This window comes from Mytilus galloprovincialis, chromosome 12 (genome assembly GCF_965363235.1).
Source record: "Mytilus galloprovincialis chromosome 12, xbMytGall1.hap1.1, whole genome shotgun sequence".
NCBI lineage: Eukaryota > Metazoa > Mollusca > Bivalvia > Mytilida > Mytilidae > Mytilus > Mytilus galloprovincialis.
Window position 1 is genome coordinate 68,117,562 of NC_134849.1, and position 26,004 is coordinate 68,143,565.

General features: G+C 31.8%; 1 protein-coding gene and 1 long non-coding RNA gene across 7 annotated transcripts in view; one reads left to right on the forward strand and one right to left on the reverse strand.

Moving 5' to 3' along the window:
- Positions 1-26,004, reverse strand: part of LOC143054637 (potassium channel subfamily T member 2-like) — a 131,884-nt gene that overhangs the window by 32,042 nt on the left and 73,838 nt on the right. For all 6 annotated transcript variants that reach the window (XM_076227651.1, XM_076227652.1, XM_076227653.1 and 3 more), the window contains 4 exons: positions 23,793-23,876; positions 22,305-22,413; positions 21,339-21,413; positions 19,760-19,846 (listed from right to left, as the gene is read on the reverse strand). In XM_076227651.1, the coding sequence (XP_076083766.1) occupies positions 19,760-19,846; positions 21,339-21,413; positions 22,305-22,413; positions 23,793-23,876 (355 nt within the window). The remainder of the gene's footprint in view (positions 1-19,759; positions 19,847-21,338; positions 21,414-22,304; positions 22,414-23,792; positions 23,877-26,004) is intronic.
- On the forward strand, positions 38-2,949 carry LOC143053504 (uncharacterized). Its single transcript, XR_012971380.1, has 2 exons — positions 38-395; positions 2,783-2,949. It is a non-coding gene; the product is annotated as an uncharacterized LOC143053504 (long non-coding RNA).

Genomic DNA, 26,004 nt, shown 5'->3' on the forward strand with positions numbered 1-26,004 from the left:
ATCCGATTTAAGGGCCGTTCAGCGGCCCTAAACTAGGGACTCTGTAGGAACGTCACGTTAAACAACCTATATCTGCCGCAATGCATTTTTTGCATTTGCAACGTTTTTGTAACTGCAAAATAAACAACTTTTCCCTCACTGTAAAAAATAAATAAAAATAGCTTGAGAAACTACAGTATCTGCGCTTTTAAATTCAGTAATAATCTTATATTTCAACGTGTATATTAGCTTGCAGTAAATCTTTGAACTACGATAAGCGTTGCCGTAAACGTCAGTTTTCAGCTATCGAGACAGACAAATGCTAACCCTTTCCGTTCTTCGCGCTATTTATAGAAAGGTAAACAGACAACGAAAATTGACACACAAATGCAGAAATAAACCAGGAATCTGATTTTGTAAGTATCTCGAGTAAAATTGTAGAAGAAGGTAGGAAATTATTAATATTAACGACATTTTTTCAATGTTTTTGCCAAAAATAAGTGTTATTTCTAAAAATAACGGGGGGATCCATACTTTTCCAAAATCTAGAATATTTTCTCCGTAAAATCATGTTGGATATGTGTTGATCTGTTCTACATGAGCAAGGCGCGACCCTGGTAAAGATGGTATGTTTCGTCTAAGAAAAGTAGAAAAAAGATAGCCGTGAACGTTCACGACGTTACAAACCACATGAAATATTTTCTCATTGGAATTATATAATCGGCGCTCCGTAGAAGTGTCTTCCTATTTTACACCTTGATATCGGTGATAAACAATTATTTTTTATTTAATACTGTGTTTCAATTTTTTTTCACGAAGAAAACCATAGTATTATACTCTTCACACTGATAATCACTCGCTCGAAATCACTCGAGGATAACTATTATTACAGTGTAAAATTTCTGTTGGTTTGTAATTCAGACATATGGGTTAATTCCCTTTCCAGGTAAAACTATTGAGGCACTATGCGGGATAATAAATAAAAATAGCTTCATTCAGAGTCGGCGGGAAATTTAAAAGATATAGTTCCATATATTTTTTAACTGCCATAATATAATTCCCAATGAACTGCATTATATAGTTAGATGACAGAAGGCTGTAATGTTTATATTATTTGCTATCATGCAAATCAGAGAAAAGAATATAATTATGTAGATCTAAATTTTCAAATAAGAATTATTAAGTAGTATTTTTTTTATTATTATTATCTTGTTTGTAATTAATATGTACCGAAGGGCCCTTTAATTATTAATAGAATGATTTTTTTTTTATTTGATTTGTAGTTCAAATATTGTAAAAATATTTATTATAAAAAGGAAGATGTGGTATGATTGCCAATGAGACAACTCTCCCCACTAAGTTAAGAGACACAGAAATTAAAAACTGTAGGTCACTGTATAGCCTTCGACAATGAGCAAAGCATGTACCGCGGCATAGAAAGCTATAAAGGGCATTGAAAAGACAATGTTATTAAACGAGAAAAATAACGGCCTAATTTGGGTACATAAGGAACAAATTCAAACATGTATGTCATAGACAAACGACAACTACTGAATAACAGGCTCCTGACTTGGGACAGGCACATACATACAGAATGTGGCGGTGGGAAATATGTTAGCGGGATCTTAAATCCATTTGCTGCCATTTGATCGATAATTTATTGAAAAAATATATAATACGTCTCAATATATTTGAGCATGATAAATTATTGATAAATAAATGTGACCAAATTTACAATGCCAATTGCTGGTAATCATTTGATACCTCTGTTGCATAGATTTATATTTGAAGTACAACAGTGGACACCAAAATTACAAACTTATTAATTAAAAGCAGCAACCTTTCCTGTAAATACATTTAATTTAAAGAATATTTGTAAAGGATCAAATCAAAGAAATTGCACATGTGTAGATTAAAAATATGCATGACACAAACTTTATTTCTCCTTTCAATTACCTTGACTTCAATCGTTCCATTAGTATTAAAACTCACTATAGAAAGTGAGGTGTCTTCTGACTGTGTTGGGTGTATAAATACGCAGTAACGACCAGTGGGGATGGAGACTTAATTTAATCTAATGCATTAGATTGAAACTGATTTGCTTTCTGAATTAAAAAAAAACTTGCAATGACTCATGGCAGTCATGTTGTTGTTTTCTAACAAGCAAACCTCAGGCCAATTGACAACATAACATCAGCATGTACTCAACCACACATGGTTAAAGCCAGGCATATAAGCAAAAAAATCATAATTCTACAAGGTACATGTAAATAGGATTTTTAAATGTCAGAAATATTTTTAGTATTTAAACATTTTTATGAAAGTAGGTTAATTAAATACATGGTTATACTGACATTGTTACATCATATCAGTTTGCAACTACAGAAAACTATACTGGAAATTGTTTTTAAATTTTGTATTCATCAGATCTAAACAGTATTTTATATATTTGTTTGTATCCTCCTGAATATAATGAAATATTTGCCACTTGACATTAATCAACCAATCTATATCCTTGATCCTCCTGAATATAATGAAATATTTGCCACTGGGATTAATTAACCAATCTATATCTTTGATCATCCTGAATATAATGAAATATTTGTGACTGGGCATTAGTTAACCAATCTATATCTTTGATCCTCCTGACTATAATGAAATACTTGCCACTGGGCATTCATCAACCGATCTCATATTCTTTACAAGGAAGAATCTCCTTTTTTTTTTTAATATTACAAAATGAAAAAGAGATTATATAGGTATAGAACAAATGGTTTTTATTTCTACTATTTTATACTTTCAGGCTGTGAAACAACTGCTGAGCAATAAGATGGAACTAGGTGTTTGATGAAGGATTTTTTTTATTCAGACTAAATTTAGAACATTTTGAAAAATTAGTTTGTCTTGTCTTTGTACTTGTTATATAAAGCCAACGAAAAAAAAACCCAAAATAAAGCATTTTCTTCTTGATCTTTTATTATGATTTAATCTTTTCTTGGCTAACATGGCATTCACGATCTATAGATATAAGAAGATGTTGTATGAGTGCCAATGAGACAACCTTCCATCCAAGTCACAATTTGCAAAAAAGAAAAACCAATATAGATCTAAGTACTGTCTTTAACACGGAGCCGAAGTAGGCTGACACTGAACAGTACGCTTCAATCCCTTTAATGAATGTGACCTACAGAATTGTACTATTCGCTGGATTTGTTATAGCATGATCAACACGATGGGTGCCACATGTGAAGTAGGATATACTTACTTTTCCGGCGCACCTGAGACCCCCAGTTTTTGATGGTGTTCGTGTTGCTTATTCTTTCGTTCTTTATGTTGTGTCATGTGTACGATTGTTTGTCTGTTTATCTTTTTAATGGTTAGCCATGGCGTTGTCGGTTTATTTTCGATTTATGACTTTGACTGTTCCTCTGGTATTTTCCGCCCCTCTTCTTTAAGAGGCCCAAAAATATGACTTATATAAAACCATTTAAAATTGCATTTATATTGAATTCTTTCCTTTTGCACTGCTATAAGACCTGCTCTATTATGATGGGTTGGGGTTCAGAGGGGTCCAATTCCTAAATTTCGAGTTTACTTTTCCAGTGCCTTATTTGACAATATCTCATCTCAAAATCCCGATGAAATTTTTTATATTTTTGATAAATACATTGATTGATGAATGTGCACTGTTCAAAGCAAACAGTCTGAGTGTCTTTTGTGCAGATTCCCTGTATCTTAAATAAGTTGTCCAGTTTGAGCTAAAAAAAAAAAAAAAAAAAGATAAAAAATGTTCGTCGGTTACTTGATAGTGCATTGTACACGTTTTTACTCTTCATAACTCTGCAACTTTTGTTGAACTAGTCTGTAGCCAGGATACAATGTCAATAGATATAGGATGATGTGGTATGAGTGCCAATTTTTTTTTTTTATATAAAGTCTATTTAGCTCTGTGTTATCTTTGATCACCGCAGTGACGGATCCAAGCAGAGGGTTTTTGGGGTTGGAACCCCCCTCTTTTTTTGGACGATCAATGCATTTGAATGGAGACATATAGTTGGAATCCTCATCCCCTCCCTTGTCCTAGTTTGGGATCCCATCTTTTTAAAATGACTGGATCCGCGCCTGCATGCAGGGCGAACAGTAAATGACATTATTCTGATTATAACTTTGTGGAGTGCTCTGAAACAAGATTGTGTAACGCCAAAATCAAACACATTTTTGGGGATTAAAGTCAGAAGCTTTCGGAGGGTTACTTTTATTACAATACTAATACCCGATGAATGAAAACCCGGATTTACTGGACGTATATACACATAATTCCAGATTTAAATTACATTAAATCCAAATCCCTATGATGATATACTTCTTTTCTGAAATCGGAAGTTAAAAAAAAGTGGTCCGACCCCCCCCCCCCCCCCCTTTTTTTCCCTCCCCCTTTTCTCCTTTATGTTCTCCAGTTTAAAATGCTTATTGTTTTTGTCATTTCCACCAAATCAGTTACAATCATAAACAAACTTTAAGTAATAAAATACAAAATTGTCCTGCTAAATATGTTCAGTTTTAGTCAAATTTATTTTTTCCAGTTTTACAATTTCAATACTATTATCTCTGTTCATTTCCTTTTTTAATCATTTGAAAAAGCTGATAACGACAACATTAGCTTTAGTAAACAGAAAACATACTTTTAAAGACAATGTATCTAAGTTATCAACATTTTTACACTTTTTGTACATATATTCAGTTGGCATTAAGGATGAAGAAATTTTGGCAGAAAAAAATTGTATTGTCATCAAACTCCGACACGTGCTATGGGTCAAAGGTCAAATGATTTTCTGAAACCATGTACGTTAAATTTCTTCTGCCATATGGTACATTCAAATAATACATTGATATTAATTATGAAATACTCCTATAAAAATCCCACAGAGTCCCTACCTAAACTATATAGTGGAATCATCCCTGAACCTCCTAATTTTATTGAGATTGTTCCATTTCATTCTATAATAAAATGTTTCGCTGAACCAGCCTGATACGACCACAGAGATTGAACCTTGAACAGTTGTTGCAAATTTAGACACAATATTCAAGCTTGATTCTGTTTGAATTTGGATTGTGATAAAAATTTGACATAGTATAGGTTTCTGGCACAAAATTAATGTCAAGATTTTACACTTATTACATAATACTGTGCAATTAAGAATTCTTCTTGAAAATCTAAAAAATTTGAAATATTTTGAAAAAAAAATTGAACCCCTTAAAAAAATTAAAATCCCTCAAACTTTTTGAATCCCCACTTAAAGCAATTACGCCCACACTCAAACCCAGCCTTCCCTTTGTAGTATGGAAACTTGAAGTATGATTTCAGAGAGATCCATATTTTTAAACACAAGTTTTTGTCTGGAAACTAGAACCAGAAGCTCCACAGGGCGCAGCTTTATATGATGGCAGAGTTCGAACACTGAACAGTTGGGGCAAGTATGGACACAACATTCAAGCTAAATACAGATCTGAATTTGGATTGTGATAAATTAGATAGTGGACACAGCATAGGTTTCTGACACAGAATGAATGTGGTCTAATGAAGTTAAAATATTTTTTTGCTTTTGATCTATGTGAATATTATACACAAAGGACACAGATGGATTCATAACAAAATTATGTTTTGGTGATGGTGATGTGTATGTAGATCTTACTTTACTGAACATTCTTGCTGCTTACAATTATCTCTTTCTATAATAAACTTGACCAAGTAGTTACAGTGGAAAAAGTTAGTAAAAATTTACAAATTTTATGAAAATTGTTAAAAATTGACTATAAAGGGCAATAACTCCTCAGGGGGTCAATTGACTATTTTGGCCATGTTGACTTATTTTGAGGTGTTACTTAAGAAATAATTCATGGGGGCTTGAATATATCATGATTTTACCACAAGTTGGCCCTTTATGACAAATATTTTACCCTGAGCAATAGCGAGGGGTAAAATATCAGCATAAAGGGACAACCTGTGGTAAAATCTAGATATATCCAAGCCCCCATGAATTATTTCGATTCAAATAGGGCAAATACGGCAATTTTTTTGGATCGAAGCGCTCTAGGTGGAGGCAAATATTTGCCGTTCCCATAAATTAACGCATTTTAAGATTGGCGTAAAAAACAGAGCAAACAGAATTAGTGACATGCTCAAACTATTTACAATAACGTATTTAGATAGATTTGGATGAATTTTAATGATAATTTACTTATATGTCTTCTATGTATAAAACAAATGGACTTATACCACATTTGAGCATCATTTGTTTACATTTCCTTGTTGTGATGATTTTCAGTATCAGAAGCATGTATTTTCCTGTAAAATGCTTATATTATAACGTCATCATTCTATGATGTCAGGTACTCCAATCATAAAAAAACATATGACGTGGGAGTACGATCGGAACAGCCAATGCAATATATTCATATTTTACCACGGGTGTGTACTCAAAGCGTTTGAAGAACGTCATGTTAGAATTTGCTGTATATTATTGCTGTTTACAATTTATCTCTGTCTATAATATTCAAGATAATAACCAAAAACGGAAAAATTTCCTTAAAATTACCAATTTAGGGGCAGCAACCCAACAACAGGTTGTCTGATTCATCTGACAACTTCATGGCAGATAGATCTTGACCTGAAAAACAATTTCCCTAAGCCAGATTTGCTCTAAATGCTTTGGTTTTTGAGTTATAAGCCAAAAACTGCATTTTACATCTTTGTTCTATTTTTAGCCGTGGCAGCCATCTTGGTTGGATTGCCGCGTCATCGGTCACATTTTTCAAACTTGTTACCCCAAAGATGATTGTAGCGAAGATTGGATTTATCTGGCCCAGTAGTTTCAGAGGAGAAGAATTTTGTAAAAGATTACAAAGATTAACGAAAAATGGTTAAAAATTGACTATAAAGGGCAATAACTCCTAAAGGGGTCAATTGACCATTTTGATCATGTTGACTTATTTGTAAATCTTATTTTGCTGAACATTATTGCTGTTTACAGTTTATCTCTATCTGTTATAACATTCAAGATCATAACCAAAAACAGCAAAATTTCCTTAAAATTACCAAATCAGGGGCAGCAACCCAACAATACGTTGTCCGGAAACATCTGAAAATTTCAGGGCAGATAGATCTTGACCTTATAAACAATTTGACCCCATGTCAGATTTGCACCGGACACATGTTTTAAACTAGATACCCAAATGATGATTGTGGCCAAGTTTGATTTAATTTGGCCCAGTAGAAGAAGATTTTTGTAAAAGCTAACAATGGACGACGACGACAGACACCGGACGCCAAGTGATGAGAAAAGCTCACTTGGCCAATTGGTGAGCTCAAAAGGCGCAAGGAACTTTACTTTTGGGGAACTAATGAAAATGTATTTAAATTTTGATGTACTGAGGGGGAAGAATAATTAAACTCTCCCATCAAAATTTAAGTTGTATTTCATAGCTCACATTAAACGGAATAAGTTGCATTATCATGCAAAATTTAGTATTCATCAGATAAGGGTCTCAAGAGAGGGAAAAATACCCACCTCCTCATTTGGGTCTTTGCATCAATTCTCCAAATGGAACTTTATGCTAGATTGAGTGGACTACAACTGCATACCAAATATAATTGACCTACCACTTGTGGTTCCCCATAAACTGGCTAATCACAAAAAATACATGTAAAATAAGCAAAAGTTTCGAAGTCAATAGACCATGACTGAGGGGGCAGGGCAATATAATCTCCATGGAAATAAGATGTGCCAATCCTTATACAAGTGCATACCAAATATGATTGACCTACCACTTGTGGTTCATCATAAACAAGACCTAATCACAAACTAATACATTGTTGACGCAGCTGTCATTGGAAACAGCATACCTATGTCTCTCTTTTTGACTCCATCAAACTGTTTTTTTTAACACTACATGTATTATTATGTATTACTACTTTCAGGAGATGTAGGGAACTGCCTGAACTAAGAACTGATGAAAGCTGTGAGAAAATTCAAACTACTGACATCCCTTTATTCTTACCTTAGCCTTGTCAAACAGGATAGACAGAAAAATATTGAGCACACAAATCAAGGAAAGAACAAAACCATATAATTACTTTTTATTAAGTATTGAATAACCTGCTATCACAGAAGTTTTTCTGTTAGATGTGTATATAGAACGTGATCTCTTTACTACAGGTGAGAAATAATTTTATTTATAACACACCATCTTATGTTCAGACTGTGCTTGTAAATTAGCAGTGATCCTAATGTATATTATTTGACTTGTAAGTAAACAGATAGAATTTGTATTCACAGGGATGATTCCACTTAATATAGTTAAGGGCTGCTAAACAGCCCTTAAATTGACCGGCGGCTCAAAAAATTTATGAGAATATAAATTCCCAATTCAGGAAAAATAAAACAAAAATCAAAATTTTCCAGAAATGTTTCCATCACTGATTAATAGGCAACTATAATTTTTCATAGTTTGTCTTCAAAACGTTTTAAAATCCAGAAAATTTGTAAGGGTTCCGCGGAACCCAGTGTCTCGCCTCACTTTTGCTGTAAATCGCAGACTCAACAAAAATGAGGAAAAAACTCAATAAAAATATTCCTTTTGATACAATCTTCTGATTGTAAGAAGCTTCTGTCCAAGTTTGGTTAAAATTCAGGATAGTTTATGAATCTAATAAATGTTTTAATAACAACTGCAGACTGTACATGTATGTATGGTTCACCCTGCCACATTTTTGCGCCTGTCCCAAGTCAGGAGCCTCTGGTCTTTGTTAGTCTTGTATTATTTTAATTTTAGTTTCTTGTGTACTATTTGGAAATTAGTATGGCGTTCATTATCACTGGACTATATATTTGTTTAGGGGCCAGCTAAAGGACACCTCTGGGTGCGGGAATTTCTCAATACATTGAAGACCTGTTGATGACCTTCCACTGTTGTTTTTTCTATGGTCGGGTTGTTGTCTCTTTGATACATTCCCAATTTCCATTCTCAATTTTATTAACTGGAATTATTATTTAACAAAATTTACTTCTGGATACTATTTTATGATCATTATTAAGCTTCTGTCCAAGTTTGGTACAAACCCAGGATAGTTTAAGAAAGTTATTAAAATTTTAAAAACTTTAACCACAGAGTGAATGAAATGTTTCCCCGCAGAAAAACTATGTCCATTTAAAAGTAAAATATGGAAAAAATGGATTTATTTTTTTACAAAATTTACTTCTGGATACTATCTTATGATCATAAACAATCTTCTGTCCTGACTCCAAGTTTGGTAAAAACCCAGGATAGTTTAAGTAAGTTATTAAAATTTTAAAAACTTTAACCACAGAGCGAATGTAATGTTTCCCCGCAGAAAAACTAAGTCCATTTAAAAGTAAAATATGGAAAAAAAATGGATTTATTTTTTTACAAAATTTACTTCTGGATACTATCTTATGATCATAAACAAGCTTCTGTCCAAGTTTGGTACAAACCCAGGATAGTTTAAGAAAGTTATTAAAATTCTAAAAACTTTAACCACATTTATGTAAAAAAGTCTCAGCTTCAAAACAAGCAATCATATATGTACAAGTTTCAATATGAGCTGACAACAGAAGAAAACCTTACCATTACCGCCTATGGAGAAACAATTACGCATATTACTCCAATTATTGCAAGGAAGACAAATCTTATATGATAATCTTCCATATATTAATGGTCAATGACCCCCAAACCAACACACATTATTATAATCATCCTCTGTATCCACGGTAAATGAACAAGCCCAACCAAAATTAAAGAACCTTTGTGAGCAAGCTCACATACCCCACCCCCATTGTCACTGGACAAAGAAAATCTCACCAGGTTCCTATGTTCAGACTCATAACTCCACAAAAGTCAACTGATTCTTGCAATGACTAACTGTTGCAGTAGTATTATTAGGCTGAAATTCTAAGTTCAAAGTGGCATAACTTCGAGGCAAAATTTCCCATAATTTTCTGTTGAAAGGCACATCTACATAGTATGTCATTATTTTCTACAAAGTTTCGTGAATTCTGTTGTGTGTTTTCAGAGGAGTTGCAATTACAAACTGTTACAGTAGTGTATTACGGCCAAAATTCTTAAGTTAAAGGAGCATAACTCCTAGTAATAAAACTAGAAGCTCTCAAGAGCCTGTGTCGTTCACCTTGGTCTATGTGCAGATCAAACAATGGACACAGATATATTCATACAAAATTGAGTTTTGGAGATGGTGATGTGTTTGTAGATCTTACTTTACTGAACATTCTTGTTGCTACTATTATCTCTATCTATAATGAACTTGGCCCAGTCATTACAGTGGAAAATATTTACTAAAACTTTTCAAAAATTTACAAAAATTTATGAAAATTGTTAAAATTAACTATAAAGAGCAATAACTCCTTAAGGGGTCAATTGACAATTTTGGTCATCTTGACTTAATTGTGGATCTTATTGTGCTGAACATTATTGCTGCCTACAGTTTGTCTCTTTCTATAATAACATTCTAGGTAAAAACAAAAAACTGCAAAACTTTATTTAAAATTACTAATTTTGGGGCAGCAACCCAACAAGAGGTTGTCTCACATGTCTGAAAACTTCAGGGCAGATAGATCTTGACCTAATAGACAATTTTACACTATGTCAGATTTGCTCTAAATGCTTTGGTTTCAGAGTAATAAGCTAAATCTACATTTTACCCCTATGTTCTATTTTTAGCCATGGCGGCCATCTTGGTTGGTTGTCCAGGTCAGGCCTCACATTTTTTAAACTAAGATACCCCAATGATGAGTGTGGCCAAGTTTGGTAAAATTTGGACATGTAGTTTCAATATTACAACATGCATAAGTGATGACTCGCTGTCTCTTGGGATAAAATGATCAAATATCAACAAATTAAAACAAATATATGGCTGTCGTGAATTCTTTTTTCCACATCTGTTTTCTACAATTACAGATTGATTGGAGGATACATCTTTATGCTAAAAACCATTTAGTGGTGTAACGAAATAATAATATCATTTCTTTGAAATACTTTTAAATCATGTAAGTGTTTACACATGTATAAGCTTGACACATCTCTGAAGCCAAGCTGAAAAATAAACTTAAGAAAACATTATATTTTCAGAAAAAAAAGGAAACGACCAAAAGTGAAAATCAAAAAGTAACATAGAATGTATCATTAATTAAAGGTGAGTAAAAGTAATAACACCATTATGTTTAAAAATTAACCAAAACAAATAATCAACTAAATATTGTACAATTCAAATTTATTTTTTCATGTTATATAAGACTCAATCGAAAACAAAAACTATTTCATTTGCAAAAATTTGTAAGGGTTCCAAGGAACACACTGGACACATTTTTTAAACCAGATACCCCATTGATGATTGTTGCCAAGTTTGGTATAATTTGGCCCAGTAGTTTCAGGGGAGAAGATTTTTGTAAAAGTAAATGACAACGATGGACAAAGGATGAAGAACGCAAAGTGATTAGAAAGCTACTTTGAGCCAGATGAACTAAAAACATACAAAATCTAGGGCCAATTTTTACCCTTCTTGAACCTTTACCTTTGGTGTTTTGTCTACAAAAGACTAATCAGTATTTCAATTCAAAACAATGTATTATTTTTAAACTGAATGTAATAATTGGCAATTGCCAATCAAAATCCCTGATTTCTAGTTGATTAAAAGAATTATTTTGGGAATATTTCTATTAAGTATGGATAAACCATGAAAAGTAGACACACATTGTGTAATACTTTCTCTCACTGTTTAAGTCCTTAAATTTGAAAGGTGCCCTCATTCCAATGATTTATAATAATTTCCATGATATTTTTCATAATTTCCACTTTTACTATCGCATAGGGATAAATTATTGAATATAAGCCCAAGAAACAATGTTTCCCTTACTTAAATTGAGAGAAAAAGCTGATTTTCTTTCGTTTCAAATCAGCTGTGCCTTGGACAAATCAAGACACATTTCCAGTTATCTTCCTTTGGCTATCTGATCATCACCAATTTGGACCTGTAGAAAGTCATTCAGCCTGTTTACCTGGCGTGTTATATATGGTAATAAAAGGCATTTGATGTTTATATTATTAGGAGGTATCATCCCTCTAAAGAAAAAACAAGTCAATTAACATTTATTTACTGAGAAGTAACGGCCAGGGCATGATTTTTTTCATCTTTGCCAATCAAATTATAAACATTGATAAAGGTAAATCTGCATTTTCGTTCTTAAAAGATTAACTCAGTGAAAGTTTGCAACCGTCCATATCAAATGATATATATCAGGTTACGTAATAATGTAAAAACATACACAAAATTTTATTACATTGTAGATTTTGTGAAAATGTGAAACTGAAAATCATATGACCATTGACGCCATAATATGAAATTTACTGCCCAGCTGTTAGATTAAATGCTAAAAAAAAATTGTATAGTGATATAAATTTTACTTTTTCAGGAAAATAATTTAAATGAATTGCAAGATATGTATCATGAATGCAAGTGGATGTGGAGAAAATGTAAAGGGAAAGGAAATACCCAAAAAAAGGAGAGATGTAATGAAAAAAGTTTTTCAGAGGTGTCCACATATCATTTTCATACAGGAATCAACCATTGCATTGAAAAAGATTTGGAGAACATATTTTACTGATTTGAATTATAAATCTACTGATAAAAAAGATACTGGAATAATCTATGACACAAACACATTTGATTTAGTAGAAAATCCAATATCTGAACTAATTACAAAATACATGTATGCCAAATCAAGCCATATTATAAGAGTGGAAATGTATGAAATTTTTAATAATATGTGTGCTATAATATTGAAAGGTAAAGGTCCCAATGCACTACCAACCCTTTTTGTTTCTTGGCATGGACCTCACAAGATGTCAAAAGATAAAAAAACAAACCTTTATCATGATTTGTGTTCAGTTTTAAGTCTTTATGCATCTGAAAAACAAATTCAGGTAATTGTTGGAGGGGATTTTAATTTAGACCTCACTGAATGCCCACCAGCAAAGCCTGTCAGAGAGTGTCCTGTTACACTTAACGTAATTGATTATACCAAATTAGAAAAAAGACCTCACAAAATTGACTTCATACTAAAATCCACAAAAATTACTGTAGAAGACTGCACACCTGTTGATGTTTTTTCAATTACTAAAGACTTATTTCCTGAATTACCTGAATCATTAGTAAAAGCAATTCTTGATCATGATCCAATTGAAGCAAATGTAATCATCCCAAACCAGATAGACTCCCTTTCTAATTCTCTGGAATTGAATCGAACCAAACCACATCATTCAGGTATTACACTTTTTGATCTATTGTCAACAACCAAAACCAAATCATATTATACAGATTTTGAGCATAATGATCAATTGTCAGTGACTCAAACTAGACCATATTACACAAATAATGAACATGTTGATCTATGGTCAATGACTCAATCCAATCAATATAATTTTCTTCATCTGTCCTATCAACATGTAATGACCCTACCCAACCAATACTTTTATCCTCCAGGTTATTATCTTCCAATTCAATGGTTAATGAACCCTCCCAACAAATATTATTATGGCCATCTTCCAATTCAATGGTCAGCAAACTCTCCAAGCAAATATTATAATGACCATCGTCTATATCAATGGTCACTGAACCCTCCCCACAAATATTATAATGGCCTTCTTCCAATTAAATGGTCAGCAAACCCTCAAAGCAAATATTATTATGACCATTTTCCAATTCAATGGTTAATGAACTCTCGTAACAAATATTATTATGACTATCTTCCAATTCAATGGTCAGAAAACTCTCCCAACAAATATTATTATGACCATTTTCCAATTCAATGGTTAATGAACTCTCCCAACAAATATTATAATGGCCTTCTTCCAATTCAATGGTCAGAAAACTCTCCCAACAAATATTATAATGGCCTTCTTCCAATTCAATGGTTAACAAACCCTCAAAGCAAATATAATAATGACCATCATCTATATCAATGGTCACTGAACCCTCCCAACAAATATTATAATGACTATCTTCTATATCAATGGTCAGGAAACTCTCCCAACAAATATTATAACGGCCATCTTTCAATACAATAGTTAATGAACCCTCCCAACAAATATATTATAATGGCCTTCTTCTAATTCAACGGTCAGGAAACTCTCCCAACAAATATTTTAATGACTATCTTCCAATTCAATGGTTAATAATAAACCCTCCCAACAAATATTATAATGACTATCTTCCAATTCAATGGTCAATAAACCCTCCCAACAAATATTATAATATAAAAAAGAAGATGTGGTATGATTGCCAATGAGACAACTATCCACAAAAGACCAAAATGACACAAACATTAACAATTATAGGTCACCGTACGGCCTTCAACAATGAGCAAAGCCCATACCGCATATAGTCAGCTATAAAAGGCCCCAATAAGACATAGTAAAGCAATTCATGCAAGAAAACTAACCGCCTTATTTATGTAAAAAAAAAACGAAAAACAAATATGTAACACATAATTAAACAAATGACGACCACTGAATTACAGGTTCCTGACTTGGGACAGGCACATACATAAATAATGTGGCAGGGTTAAACATGTTAGCGGGATCCCAACCCTCCCCCTAACCTGGGACAATGGTATAACAGTACAACATAAGAACGAACTATAAAAATCAGTTGAAAAAGGCTTAACTCATCAGATAGACAAAATATAAAAGTGGACGTGGCCTGGTAACAAATATTATAATGGCCATCTTCTATATCAATGGTCAATAACCCCCCCAACAAATATTATAATGGCCATCTTCTATATCAATGGTCAATAACCCCCAAACAAATATTATAATGGCCATCTTCTATATCATGTATATCAATGGTCAATACCCCCCCCAACAAATATTATACTGGCCATCTTCTATATCAATGGTCAATAACCCCCCCCCCCCAACAAATATTATAATGGCCATCTTCTTTATCAATGGTCAATAACCCCCCTCCCCCCAACAAATATTATAATGGTCATCTTCTATATCATGTATATCAATGGTCAATACCCCCCCCCCATAAATATTATACTGGCCATCTTCTATATCAATGGTCAATAACACACCCCCCCAACAAATATTATAATGGCCATCTTCTTTATCAATGGTCAATAACCCCCCCCCCCCCCCCCCATCAAATATTATAATGGCCATCTTCTATATCATGTATATCAATGGTCAATAACCCCCCAACAAATATTATAATGGCCATCTTCTATATCAATGGTCAATAACCCCCAACAAATATTATAATGGCTATCTTCTATATCATGTATATCAATGGTCAATAACCCCCCCCCCCTCCCAACAACAAATATTATAATGGCCATCTTCTATATCAATGGTCAATAACCCCCCCAATAAAATACTATAATGGCCATCTTCTATATCAATGGTCAATAACCCCCAAACAAATATTATAATGGCCATCTTCTATATCATGTATATCAATGGTCAATACCCCCCCAACAAATATTATACTGGCCATCTTCTATATCAATGGTCAATAACCCCCCCCCCCCCAACAACAAATATTATAATGGCCATCTTCTTTATCAATGGTCAATAACCCCCCCCCCCCCCAACAAATATTATAATGGCCATCTTCTATATCAATGGTCAATAACCCCCCAACAAATATTATAATGGCCATCTTCTATATCAATGGTCAATAACCCCCCAACAAATATTATAATGGCCATCTTCTATATCAATGGTCAATAACCCCCCAACAAATATCATAATGGCCATCTTCTATATCATGTATATCAATGGTCAATAACCCCCCAACAAATATTATAATGGCCATCTTCTATATCAATGGTCAATAACCCCCCAACAAATATTATAATGGCTATCTTCTATATCATGTATATCAATGGTCAATAACCGCCCCCCCCCCCCCCCCCCAACAAATATTATAATGGCCATCTTCTATATCAATGGTCAATAACCCCCCAACAAATATTATATTGGCCATCTTCTATATCAATGGTCAATAACCCCCTAACAAATATTATAATGGCCATCTTCTATATCAATGGTCAATAACCCCCCAAAACCCCAACAAATATTATAATGGCCATCTTCTATATCAATATATTTCTCGTCATAGAAAAATCAAAAAAATAGAATATAGAAAAACCTTAACCATATAGTAGCCTATGAACAGAACTTGGATAACACAAATAAAGGGCTGCACTTTAGCGCATGATACGCCCATTGCTCTTTTAACTGTTTTCAATTTTTTTTTTTAATAAGACAGCATAAAATGTAAAATCTGACGAAATTGGTATAGTTGATGTAAAATCTGATATTTATACAAATCAAAAGGGATGTTACATTAGTATATTCACCAAAGTTTCACCAAAGTTGCATAAAATCCCCCTTTATTAAGTATAAAAATTCATTACTTTTAAACGTGAAAATCTAAAATTTATAAAAATGGAAAGGGAGCTTATGTCAATAGATATAAACAATTTATCAAAGTTGCATAAAATTTTGTGAAAGTGTTAGTTATTGTCCCAAAATTGGAAAATCTCCCCTTTTTCAAGCATAAAAATTCATAACACGGAAATGTAAAATCTGAAATTTATAAAAATTGAGAGGGAGCTTACATTGATAGATATAAACAATTCACCAAAGTTTCATGGACATTGGTGAAAGCCTTTTTGAGTTATTGTCCGAAGTGTTAAAAAAAAAACTTTTTTTTATGAATAAAGTCCCATAAATCCAAAACTTAAAATCTGAAATTTATAAAAATTGAAAGGGAGCTTACATCAATATATATAAACAATTCACCAAAGTTTCATGGACATTGGTGAAAGCCTTTTTGAGTTATTGTCCAAAGTGTTGACGATGGACCCCCCTTTTTTATGAATAAAGCCCCATAAATCCAAAACTTAAAATCTGAAATTAAAAAAAAAATGAAAGGGAGCTTACATCAATAGATATAAACAATTCACTTAAGTTTCATGGAAAGTGGTGGAAGTGTTTTGGAAATTGGTGACAGTGTTTTTGAGTTATTGTCCGAAGTGTGGACGATGGACGGACAGAAGGACGGACAACGGTATACCATAATATGTCCCGTCTAAAAGACGGGTGTATAAAAACCAAACTTTTAGGTTTGACTACATGACCAAAAATTTATTATTTTTAAAAAATGGTAATCCTTAAGACAGAACATTATCCTTTTAACAATGAAATTATGTCAGTCAATGACTCTTTACCGTAATCGGCCGTGTATAGTACGCATTTATGTATAGTCCGCACCCCCTTTACATCCCCTTAAAATCAAGAAAAAAAGTTTTGTAAAAAAAAAAAAAAAAAAAAAAAATAATTGTAAAAGTCTAGTTCACTGTAAAAAACCATTAAAAGAGAGTTATTCTCCATGTATTTTATAAAAAAAAAAATTATGTTTTATTTATTTCATAAAAAAATGAAATGGTAGAACTTTTCATCAGGTAGTTAATATTTAATAATTTTATATAAGTAGTTATTAATCAAGAGATTCATTTTAAAATCAACATTTGTCTAAGTATGTCCAAGCTGATATATAATGATATATAATATAACAGAAATAATTTGAATATTATGGAACAAAAGAAAAAAGAGATCAAACATTTATCTAAATTATTTAGCAGTAATCAAAATTTTAAAACTATTTAATCTTATATAATCTTTTCATTGATCATGTTGTTTTATTGCCTGGGATTATAATATTTAACACCTGTCAAAACTTGACATCATTATTTAATTGCTACACACCCATACTTAATCCTTAATTACCTCTCTTGATTACCTATGCAGGATGTCACACCTTTACTTTTAATAATCAATTTTGAAAAGAAAAGTTAAAAAAGAATAAAAGAATAAGAATTAAATGAAGTAAATACAATAAACGTCTCCAATATACATTGTTGATGCAGAAAAACGAATTTTAAAAAAATTTTTTTTTTTTTTTTTTTTTTTTATAAATTTCGAAAAACCGTCTATAGTTGTGTATAGTCCGCACCCCTTGTACAAACTACATATTTAAGGAAAAAAGTGCGGACTATACATGCCCAAATACGGTATACATAAGGTTGCCTCATTAGTATTCATAACTAAAACAAAGAATGTGATACTTACCCACAAAAATAAATTTAACAGAATGGACATTTCAGACCATAATCCATAGATTTACATGTACATTTTTAGGTAAAAAACTAACTGGTGAGTATTTTGTAGAGAAAACATGCATCTGGCTCAAATGCAAGTTTCAATCCTGGTATCTATGATCAGTTTATTTGTGTTAGTGTTATTTTGGATAAAAATTATGTTTTATTTTAAGAAAGAAAATTTTATGTTTGTATTTTGTAAGAATTGTAATTAATTTGTTTAATTGATTTAACCTATGCTGTGGCATTAATACTCGAAATGTCACAGTTTGCTCATAGCATTTTATTTTGAAATATTAATTGTAATTAACATATGTCACTTTGCAAGTTTAGATTTTTATCAGGATTAGGGTTTGTCAATTAAAGTTTATTTTTGCTAATGAGAGTATTGTTAACGTGACGAGACATATCTATTTATTTTAGATGTTAGTATTAATATCATTGTGCAATTTTGGAAAGGCAGTCAGTGTTTCGGAAGCGTAACCTCACACTACTCATGTCATTATACTGGACACAAAAGAATGTCTACCAGTCTACCAGTTGACTGTGTAGTGTGAGACTAAATTTATCTCCGACTCATAAATTTTACTTTAGAAAATACTTTTGAGAAACTTTTATTTTGAGACTTTATATTTTGAGTTTGAGATTAAGTTCATTTTATGATTTGGTAATTTTGGCATTTATTTCATATTTAACATTTTAAGGAGAAATAGTTTTACTTTGGATTTGATATTTAGATTTGATATTTTGTACTGTAATTAGATTATTATTTGGAATTATTTACTAATTGATTTGTTATCATTCATTTAAATTGTTATAGCTATTAAATTATGAAAACCTTCCTTGCGTTTTAGCTATTCCTATCAGAACATGAAGTCTAGCCATAGACTGACCCCCTGTCCCTGGGTTCCAGCACATACGAGTTAGCTCCCCCGTATCTAACAGTGCTCTGGAGTGGACCTTGGTGACATATTTATTGATGTTTAAACCTCATAAAACGAATAAGAGGATACAAATGATGGTATAAACAAAGCTGAGGGTTATTCTTAATTTATAAATAGATATTAGTTCTAATTAATTTTTTCTGGGACCATTGTATAAAAAAAATTTAATCAATGTGTGGCTCGATTGATCTCAGTTTTTCATTGGTTAAAATTTTATTATGATGTTGAATTTTCTTGCTGTCTTCTAAATTTCCTATTGTGACGGCATGAAAAAAGGCGACCATGTCTGATGACGTCACATAGAATATACACATCTTTTTGCAGATCATTCGACAAGAAGGATAATATTTGCCTGCGTATTGTTTGCAAATCATTAGACAAACAGATTCCACCACCAAATCTCATGTAATACGATATATTTATCCCCTCTCGACATTTAAATTTTAAATATTTCAAGCGCTAGACAAGCCTCACGTTTTAAATTTGAAAATTTAACTGTCTCCAGTGGATAAATATTGTATCCCACTCGATGCAGTGGTAGAATCTATATGTAAACAAATCTGTACTTACAAACAATTTCTGACAAGATCTTCTCATCAACCAACAATGAAGAAAACTTGGAACATATAAATCTATTAACAATGGTGGGTAAAATACCTGGAAAACAAATCAATATAAATGATTATTAAACAAATCAGATTCACTACCAATTCCAGCCCATAATATAATTGGTTTATTTCAAAGAAAATTTAAACCTTCATCTGATTGTTTTATTTTTCAAAGCTTGCATTCTTGATTTTGGATGAAAGGAGTAGGGGCAATAAGGTCCTTATTTGGCCCAAAAATTACTGCAAATTTAAAATTGATCATACTGATTCTTAAATAACCGAAAACTTGACTTAGGTATAAGGTACTAAGAAAATCAAAACAAATTTGACATCGAACAAGTTACCATGGTAACAGATCATGACCTAATTTGCATATTTTGTTAAAATACGTGATTTTCCTTGATTTTTCATTAAATTTTAAGTATATTTTTGATTGAAAAAGTATGTGCGCACCCAAGAAACAACTTTATATTTGGTGAGATTATGCCAATAGTTATAATAAAGCTTCTGTTAAATTATTTTGTTGTTTCTCGGCTGCGCTGGATGTTTCCACAACGGAAATAAAGACTGAAAACTGCATAAATTCTGTATTTTTCAACGTTTTTGTGAAACCAGTACATATTATGACGTAATTGTGACGTTGTCAGATAAAAATCTTTATGTTTTTCATTTATATTTCTTGACTCTATGCATTTCTAAACATTATGTGCCAATTTGAAATGGTTATCAAACATTTTATTTTCTTGGGCCAAAACTAGGCCTTAATGCCCCTACTCCTTTCAGAAAAATTGTAATGGATGAAAAATGCATCACACATGAACTGTTATCATTTTTATTCTTGAAAACTTTATTGAAAAATCTGGAAATCGCATGCAAAGAGAACTGAGTAAAAATAAACCTTTATAAATACAGTGTTTCTAAGCAATGAGTATTATTTTTTTTAATGAAAATATTAAAACTTGTCTGTATCATATGATATAAATCAACATTTTATATAGTTATACATAATTATGCAAACTTAACTGAAAAAAATGTGTATCAAATTCCCTTCGTTGACATAAGGAGATCTCACAATACATGTTTAACCCTGCTGTATGCTGTGTCTGTCCCAAGTTAGGACCTCTGGCCTTTGGGTTTGATAGTCTTGTAAGGTTTTTTTTAATTTTTATTTTAGATCATGTATATGTTTCAGTTTAGTAAACGGTCCATTTTCACTGAACTAATTCAAATATTTGTTTAGGGACCAGCTTAAGCTAACCTCCAGGTGCAGGATTTTCTCGTTGCATTGAAGACCCATTATTGGCCATATGATGTGTTCTGCTCTTTGGTGGGGTTGTTGTCTCTTTGACACAATTCCATGACCTGCCTCAATTTTAACTAAGTATTTAAGTTTGGATTCCTCATTGTGCAGCACTTCTTTTTAAAAAAAATTTTCATAGGATGTGGTTTATGGATGCATCATATTTATTAGAGAACCCCTCGTTTTCTTAAAGAAACAACATATCAAAGGGAGATAACTTCTACCTGTATCTGTAACTTACTGTTGCTATCAATGGCACTGAACACACTAACTCTAATATAAAACCATCGCTGGTCATCTTTGTGAGACAGATACCCTGTAAAAGACAGTTATATACTTTTTCACACAGAAGGGCTATTTTTTCAAATTTATCAGATTTTTTGTGGTTTTTAAATTTTTTAAATTGCCTGTATACAGTTTAAATTTTTTTTTTATTGCATGTGATTTGGTGTTGTAATATGTCAGTCTTATGACAGATGCCACATGTGGAGAATCTGCTTATTCTAGCTTGCTCAGTCTTTAGTTTTCTGAAGTGTTTTGTGTACTATTGTTTGTCGTTTTGTCTTTTTTTTCTTGGCCATGACATTGTCAGATTATTTTTCAACTTATAAGTTTGAATGTTCCTTTAGTATCTTTCACATCTCTATCAGATACATACAAATGATGAAAACAAAATGGATCTTTATTAAATATTTTCCACTTAATTGCAAAAAAGTGTGTTCTTTTTTATAAGAAGATGTCGTCAGACACAATCCCATTGTTATATATACAGAAAAATTCATCATTTTTCTATTTCAAATATAAAGGGTCATTCATACCATTTGGTTGAGGCAAGGTAGAGTGAAAACAACAAAATTAGAAACTTTTCATTAAAAAAGGTACATAACTTTTGAGCAGTGAAAACAACTTAATTTGTGTTTGGTAGAAATTAGCATTGTGTATAAGTTATATTGCATTTTGTTGAGGCAAACTAAAGTTGCGGAAACGATGACATCAATGAAATCACAGGTAAAATATTAATACAGATTAACAATTGTCTACCAAATTCGAGAGTGTTTCACACAGCTACATCTAATATCAGGGCTGTCGTCCTTCAATGAGCTTAACACTTAACACTTAATAGTTTTGAAATACCATCTATAATCTATGATCATCTAGTGCCTGCTTATTTGTTGCAAACAAAGATGAAATTAAATATCAAACTTACTTTAGATCCTATATACAGTTCTACACAGGCTTTGACTAGAGTTACGACTGATAAAAATACTTGTAGTACCCATGCTGCTAGAGGCCGTCTCACCCATACCAACACATGCCTGAAACAGAGATGAAAATAATTGTATCACTCTTACTAGATACATTATGAGGTCTTTTGACCCATGACAGCTTTTAGTTCCATTAGTTTACGTGTCTAAGGGGAATAACTCTAAAACTATTCAAAGTGTATTGGAGATTTATCATTATACAGAAAAAAATAATACAGCTAGCCAGGTATTCATTGTTAAAAGGTTTATAATTCTCAACAGCTTTACTGTTAAATTCTGATTTGGTTTTTCATAATATTTATTGCTTACATATTACATTGCTAAAGAAACTGACAAAATTTTGACTTCATTAGTCATCAACATGAACACCTAGACCATGTAGACAACTGGCAAGGAGAAGTTGATATAGAGTTGAATTTTCAACAACAAAAAAACAACCCAATATTGATGTCTTAAGTCAGGAACATTCATTATCAGTGTTGCCATATAGTCAGATCTTAAGTGTTTTCTTTTGTAAAATGCACTTTTTGTGTTGATGACAGCTCTTTGATAGTCTCATCATAAATTGATTCATACTTTTTGAGGGCAAATTTCAATAAAAAAAATCCATATTGTCATGCTAGTTAGGTGAAGACCCTTATGATTGACTTTTCTTATGGATAACTGTAATTTCAGATATTGTTGTGAGCATTTATTATTGCAATTTTGACCATGTTGACACCACCAACCAAAAATAATTCATGTGATTTTAGGAAAAGACAATATGTATCCAATATCAGAATGTGAGTTCTTATAATGGCAATCATATACACACCCATTCACATGATTCCCGTTAACAAAGACCTCAAACTGGTTTATGGATTTACAGTATATGTTGATTTCTATTTTTTCTTTTTTGTTGTTTTTAAGTTTGTCTTAACGAAAATACCACCTTTTTATTATCATAATTGTCAAATTGTTTGCCTATTCATTTATCTATAATGTAAATTTAGAGATTATTATGTGCATTTATTGCAATTTTTTCAAAATGTGAGTTTGATTATTGTGATTTAGACAAAAAAATTATTCAGTTACAAGAATGTGATGTCTTCTCATTGCAATATCCACCCAGAAGCATTATAAGCAAATAATATATCTATATAAAAATATACCAATAATTTCTGAATTTAAAGTATTTGAAATGTAACTGGATTATCTCCCCTTAGCTTTAAGACAAATAAATTTTCATACCAATTAATTGCACATTTCCAATTTATAGTTTTAAACTGTATTTAACTAAATATATCTTCCTTTTTATCTAAGACTTTATATACATTTCTATACCAGTTAATTACATTTGAAGAATACACAATTTCCAATTTATAGTTTTAACATGTAACTAGGTTTATCTCCCCTTACATTAAGACATTGTATTGTATATATATTCATACCAGTTAATTGCGTTTGAGGAAAACACCATTTCATCACTATCTTTGGGTAAAGTTAAGTTATGTACACTGCAGTCCATTCCACCGCTGAAAACAAAAATAAATTTGTTAATAAGACATAAAAATATGAAGTATCAGCACTCAAGCTGACAAACTTAACGAAATAATTAACTTTGTAACCAGTTGAGCCACAGAAACAATTTCTTTGTCTCCAGTTTGTTTTAATTTGTTGATCATAATATAGATAATAAACAATATGTCATCTGTTTATGTGGTTCATATAAAGTGTTTCTCGTTTCTCGTTTTTTATATATGATTAGACTTGGTTTTCCCCGTTTCAATGGTTTTACACTAGTAGTTTTTGGGGCCCTTTATAGCTTGCTGTTTGGTGTGAGCCTAGGGTCCTTGTTGAAGACCATACTTTTACCTATTATAGTTCACTTTTATAAATTGTTACTTGGTTTGAGAGTTGTCTCATTGGCATTCATACCACATCTTCCTATATCTATGTAATACATGTACATTTTGATGTAAAACTGTTATTAGCATCATACTTGTTCAACTTTAAAGCAGTTTGTAACAAATCTCTTCTTAATACATCATAAATTTAAACTTTTCAATAAATAACATGTTTAAGTTGCAGAAGAAAAAGTTTTAAAATCAATGCAAAACACTAAATTTGATGAATGGATTGTAGAATAACAATAGCATGTTGTCTTGACATAAAAAAATTGAGAATTCTGCACTAAATGGCAAAATTTATTGCAGAGTTATGAATATGCATGTTGCACTTTTAATATTTGCATATTATATGCATTTGTGACTTGGCAAGACTTATTAAAATATAAATTCAGAAACTGTTACGATTTTAAAAGAATCAGCAAAAATGCTAGATTATTAATTACAATTTTAGGAAAAAAATTACAAACATAATAATGCATTTTTTTTTATTATTGTGATGTTCACTCAGTCGCATAATTCGCAATTAATAAAAACCTCAAATGTTTTTTTTAATTTACTGTATAGATATTGCACTTTTAATTTTTGCAATGTATGCATATGTAATTTTACCGAGACATGGGTTTCAAAGTGTATTCATGAGTTGTCTGTACAACAAAGGTTAATAATTCAAGGCTAACAAAAAAAGTTCAGTGCATTTTTCTTGATGTAAATGTCTTGTACATGTACATGATGTACTTATATATAGCTTTGATATAAAACATAAGAGCACCTGGTCTAATGTTAAAACAGAAGTCCATAAATCTGTCTCAATAATTGCTCAAAAGGTGTTCGTTTTAATTTATTCAAAAGGTATCTCCAAATACTGCTATGCTAACTAATTTATTCTCGAGGGTTCCAATTTTTGTAGATATATATATATATGGGCCTCTGGGTGCAGGAATTTCTCGCTGCATTGAAGACCTGTTGGTGACTTTCTGCTGTTGTCTGTTATATAGTCAGGTTGTTGTCTCTTTGACACATTCCCAATTTCCATTCACAATTTTATAAAATTTCATTGTTTTTTCAAAAGTATGAAAACATTACAGAAAATTTATAATTCGTTGAACATTCAAATTTGTGATTCTCCTAGGCCTGTACCCGCCAACCTAAGAAAATGAGTACCCCATGAACAATGATAAACTCACAGTAATACAACTTTTTAATCAAAAGAAAATAAAGATTTGAATGGCATAAAAAATTGTTTGTGAATCTTGAATCTTGATTAACATAAATTTTCAATTTGAAAATGATTTATAAGTAGAAAGAGATACAGCCTCTTTCCCATGTCCAGTGACAAATAAATTTATATTTTTATTTCAAAAGGACATAGTTTGCAAGCCTGAAAGGATAAAAAGTCAAGACATTTAAAACCAGTTGAACTGCAACTATCTGATTATTTTTTGACCAAATGTGTAATAAAATTAAACTGAAATCTCATATATAAGTCTTTGGATATTTGTTTATACATGACCAAATGCCTGCCATGAACTTTCAAAAAGTCTACACTATTTTTATATTTAATAATTAAAATTGACAACAACACTTCAAAAGATCTGCAATTTTATTATCTATGTCTACATGTTTCGCCTGCAAGGCAGGCTTCATCAGGACAATTTTTATACAGAAATTGAGCCCCTGAAGTACTCAAAGTGGTGCATTGAATTTGACGTCGTCATGGTGAGAGAAACAATGAAAAGTGAAAGTAGCAATACAG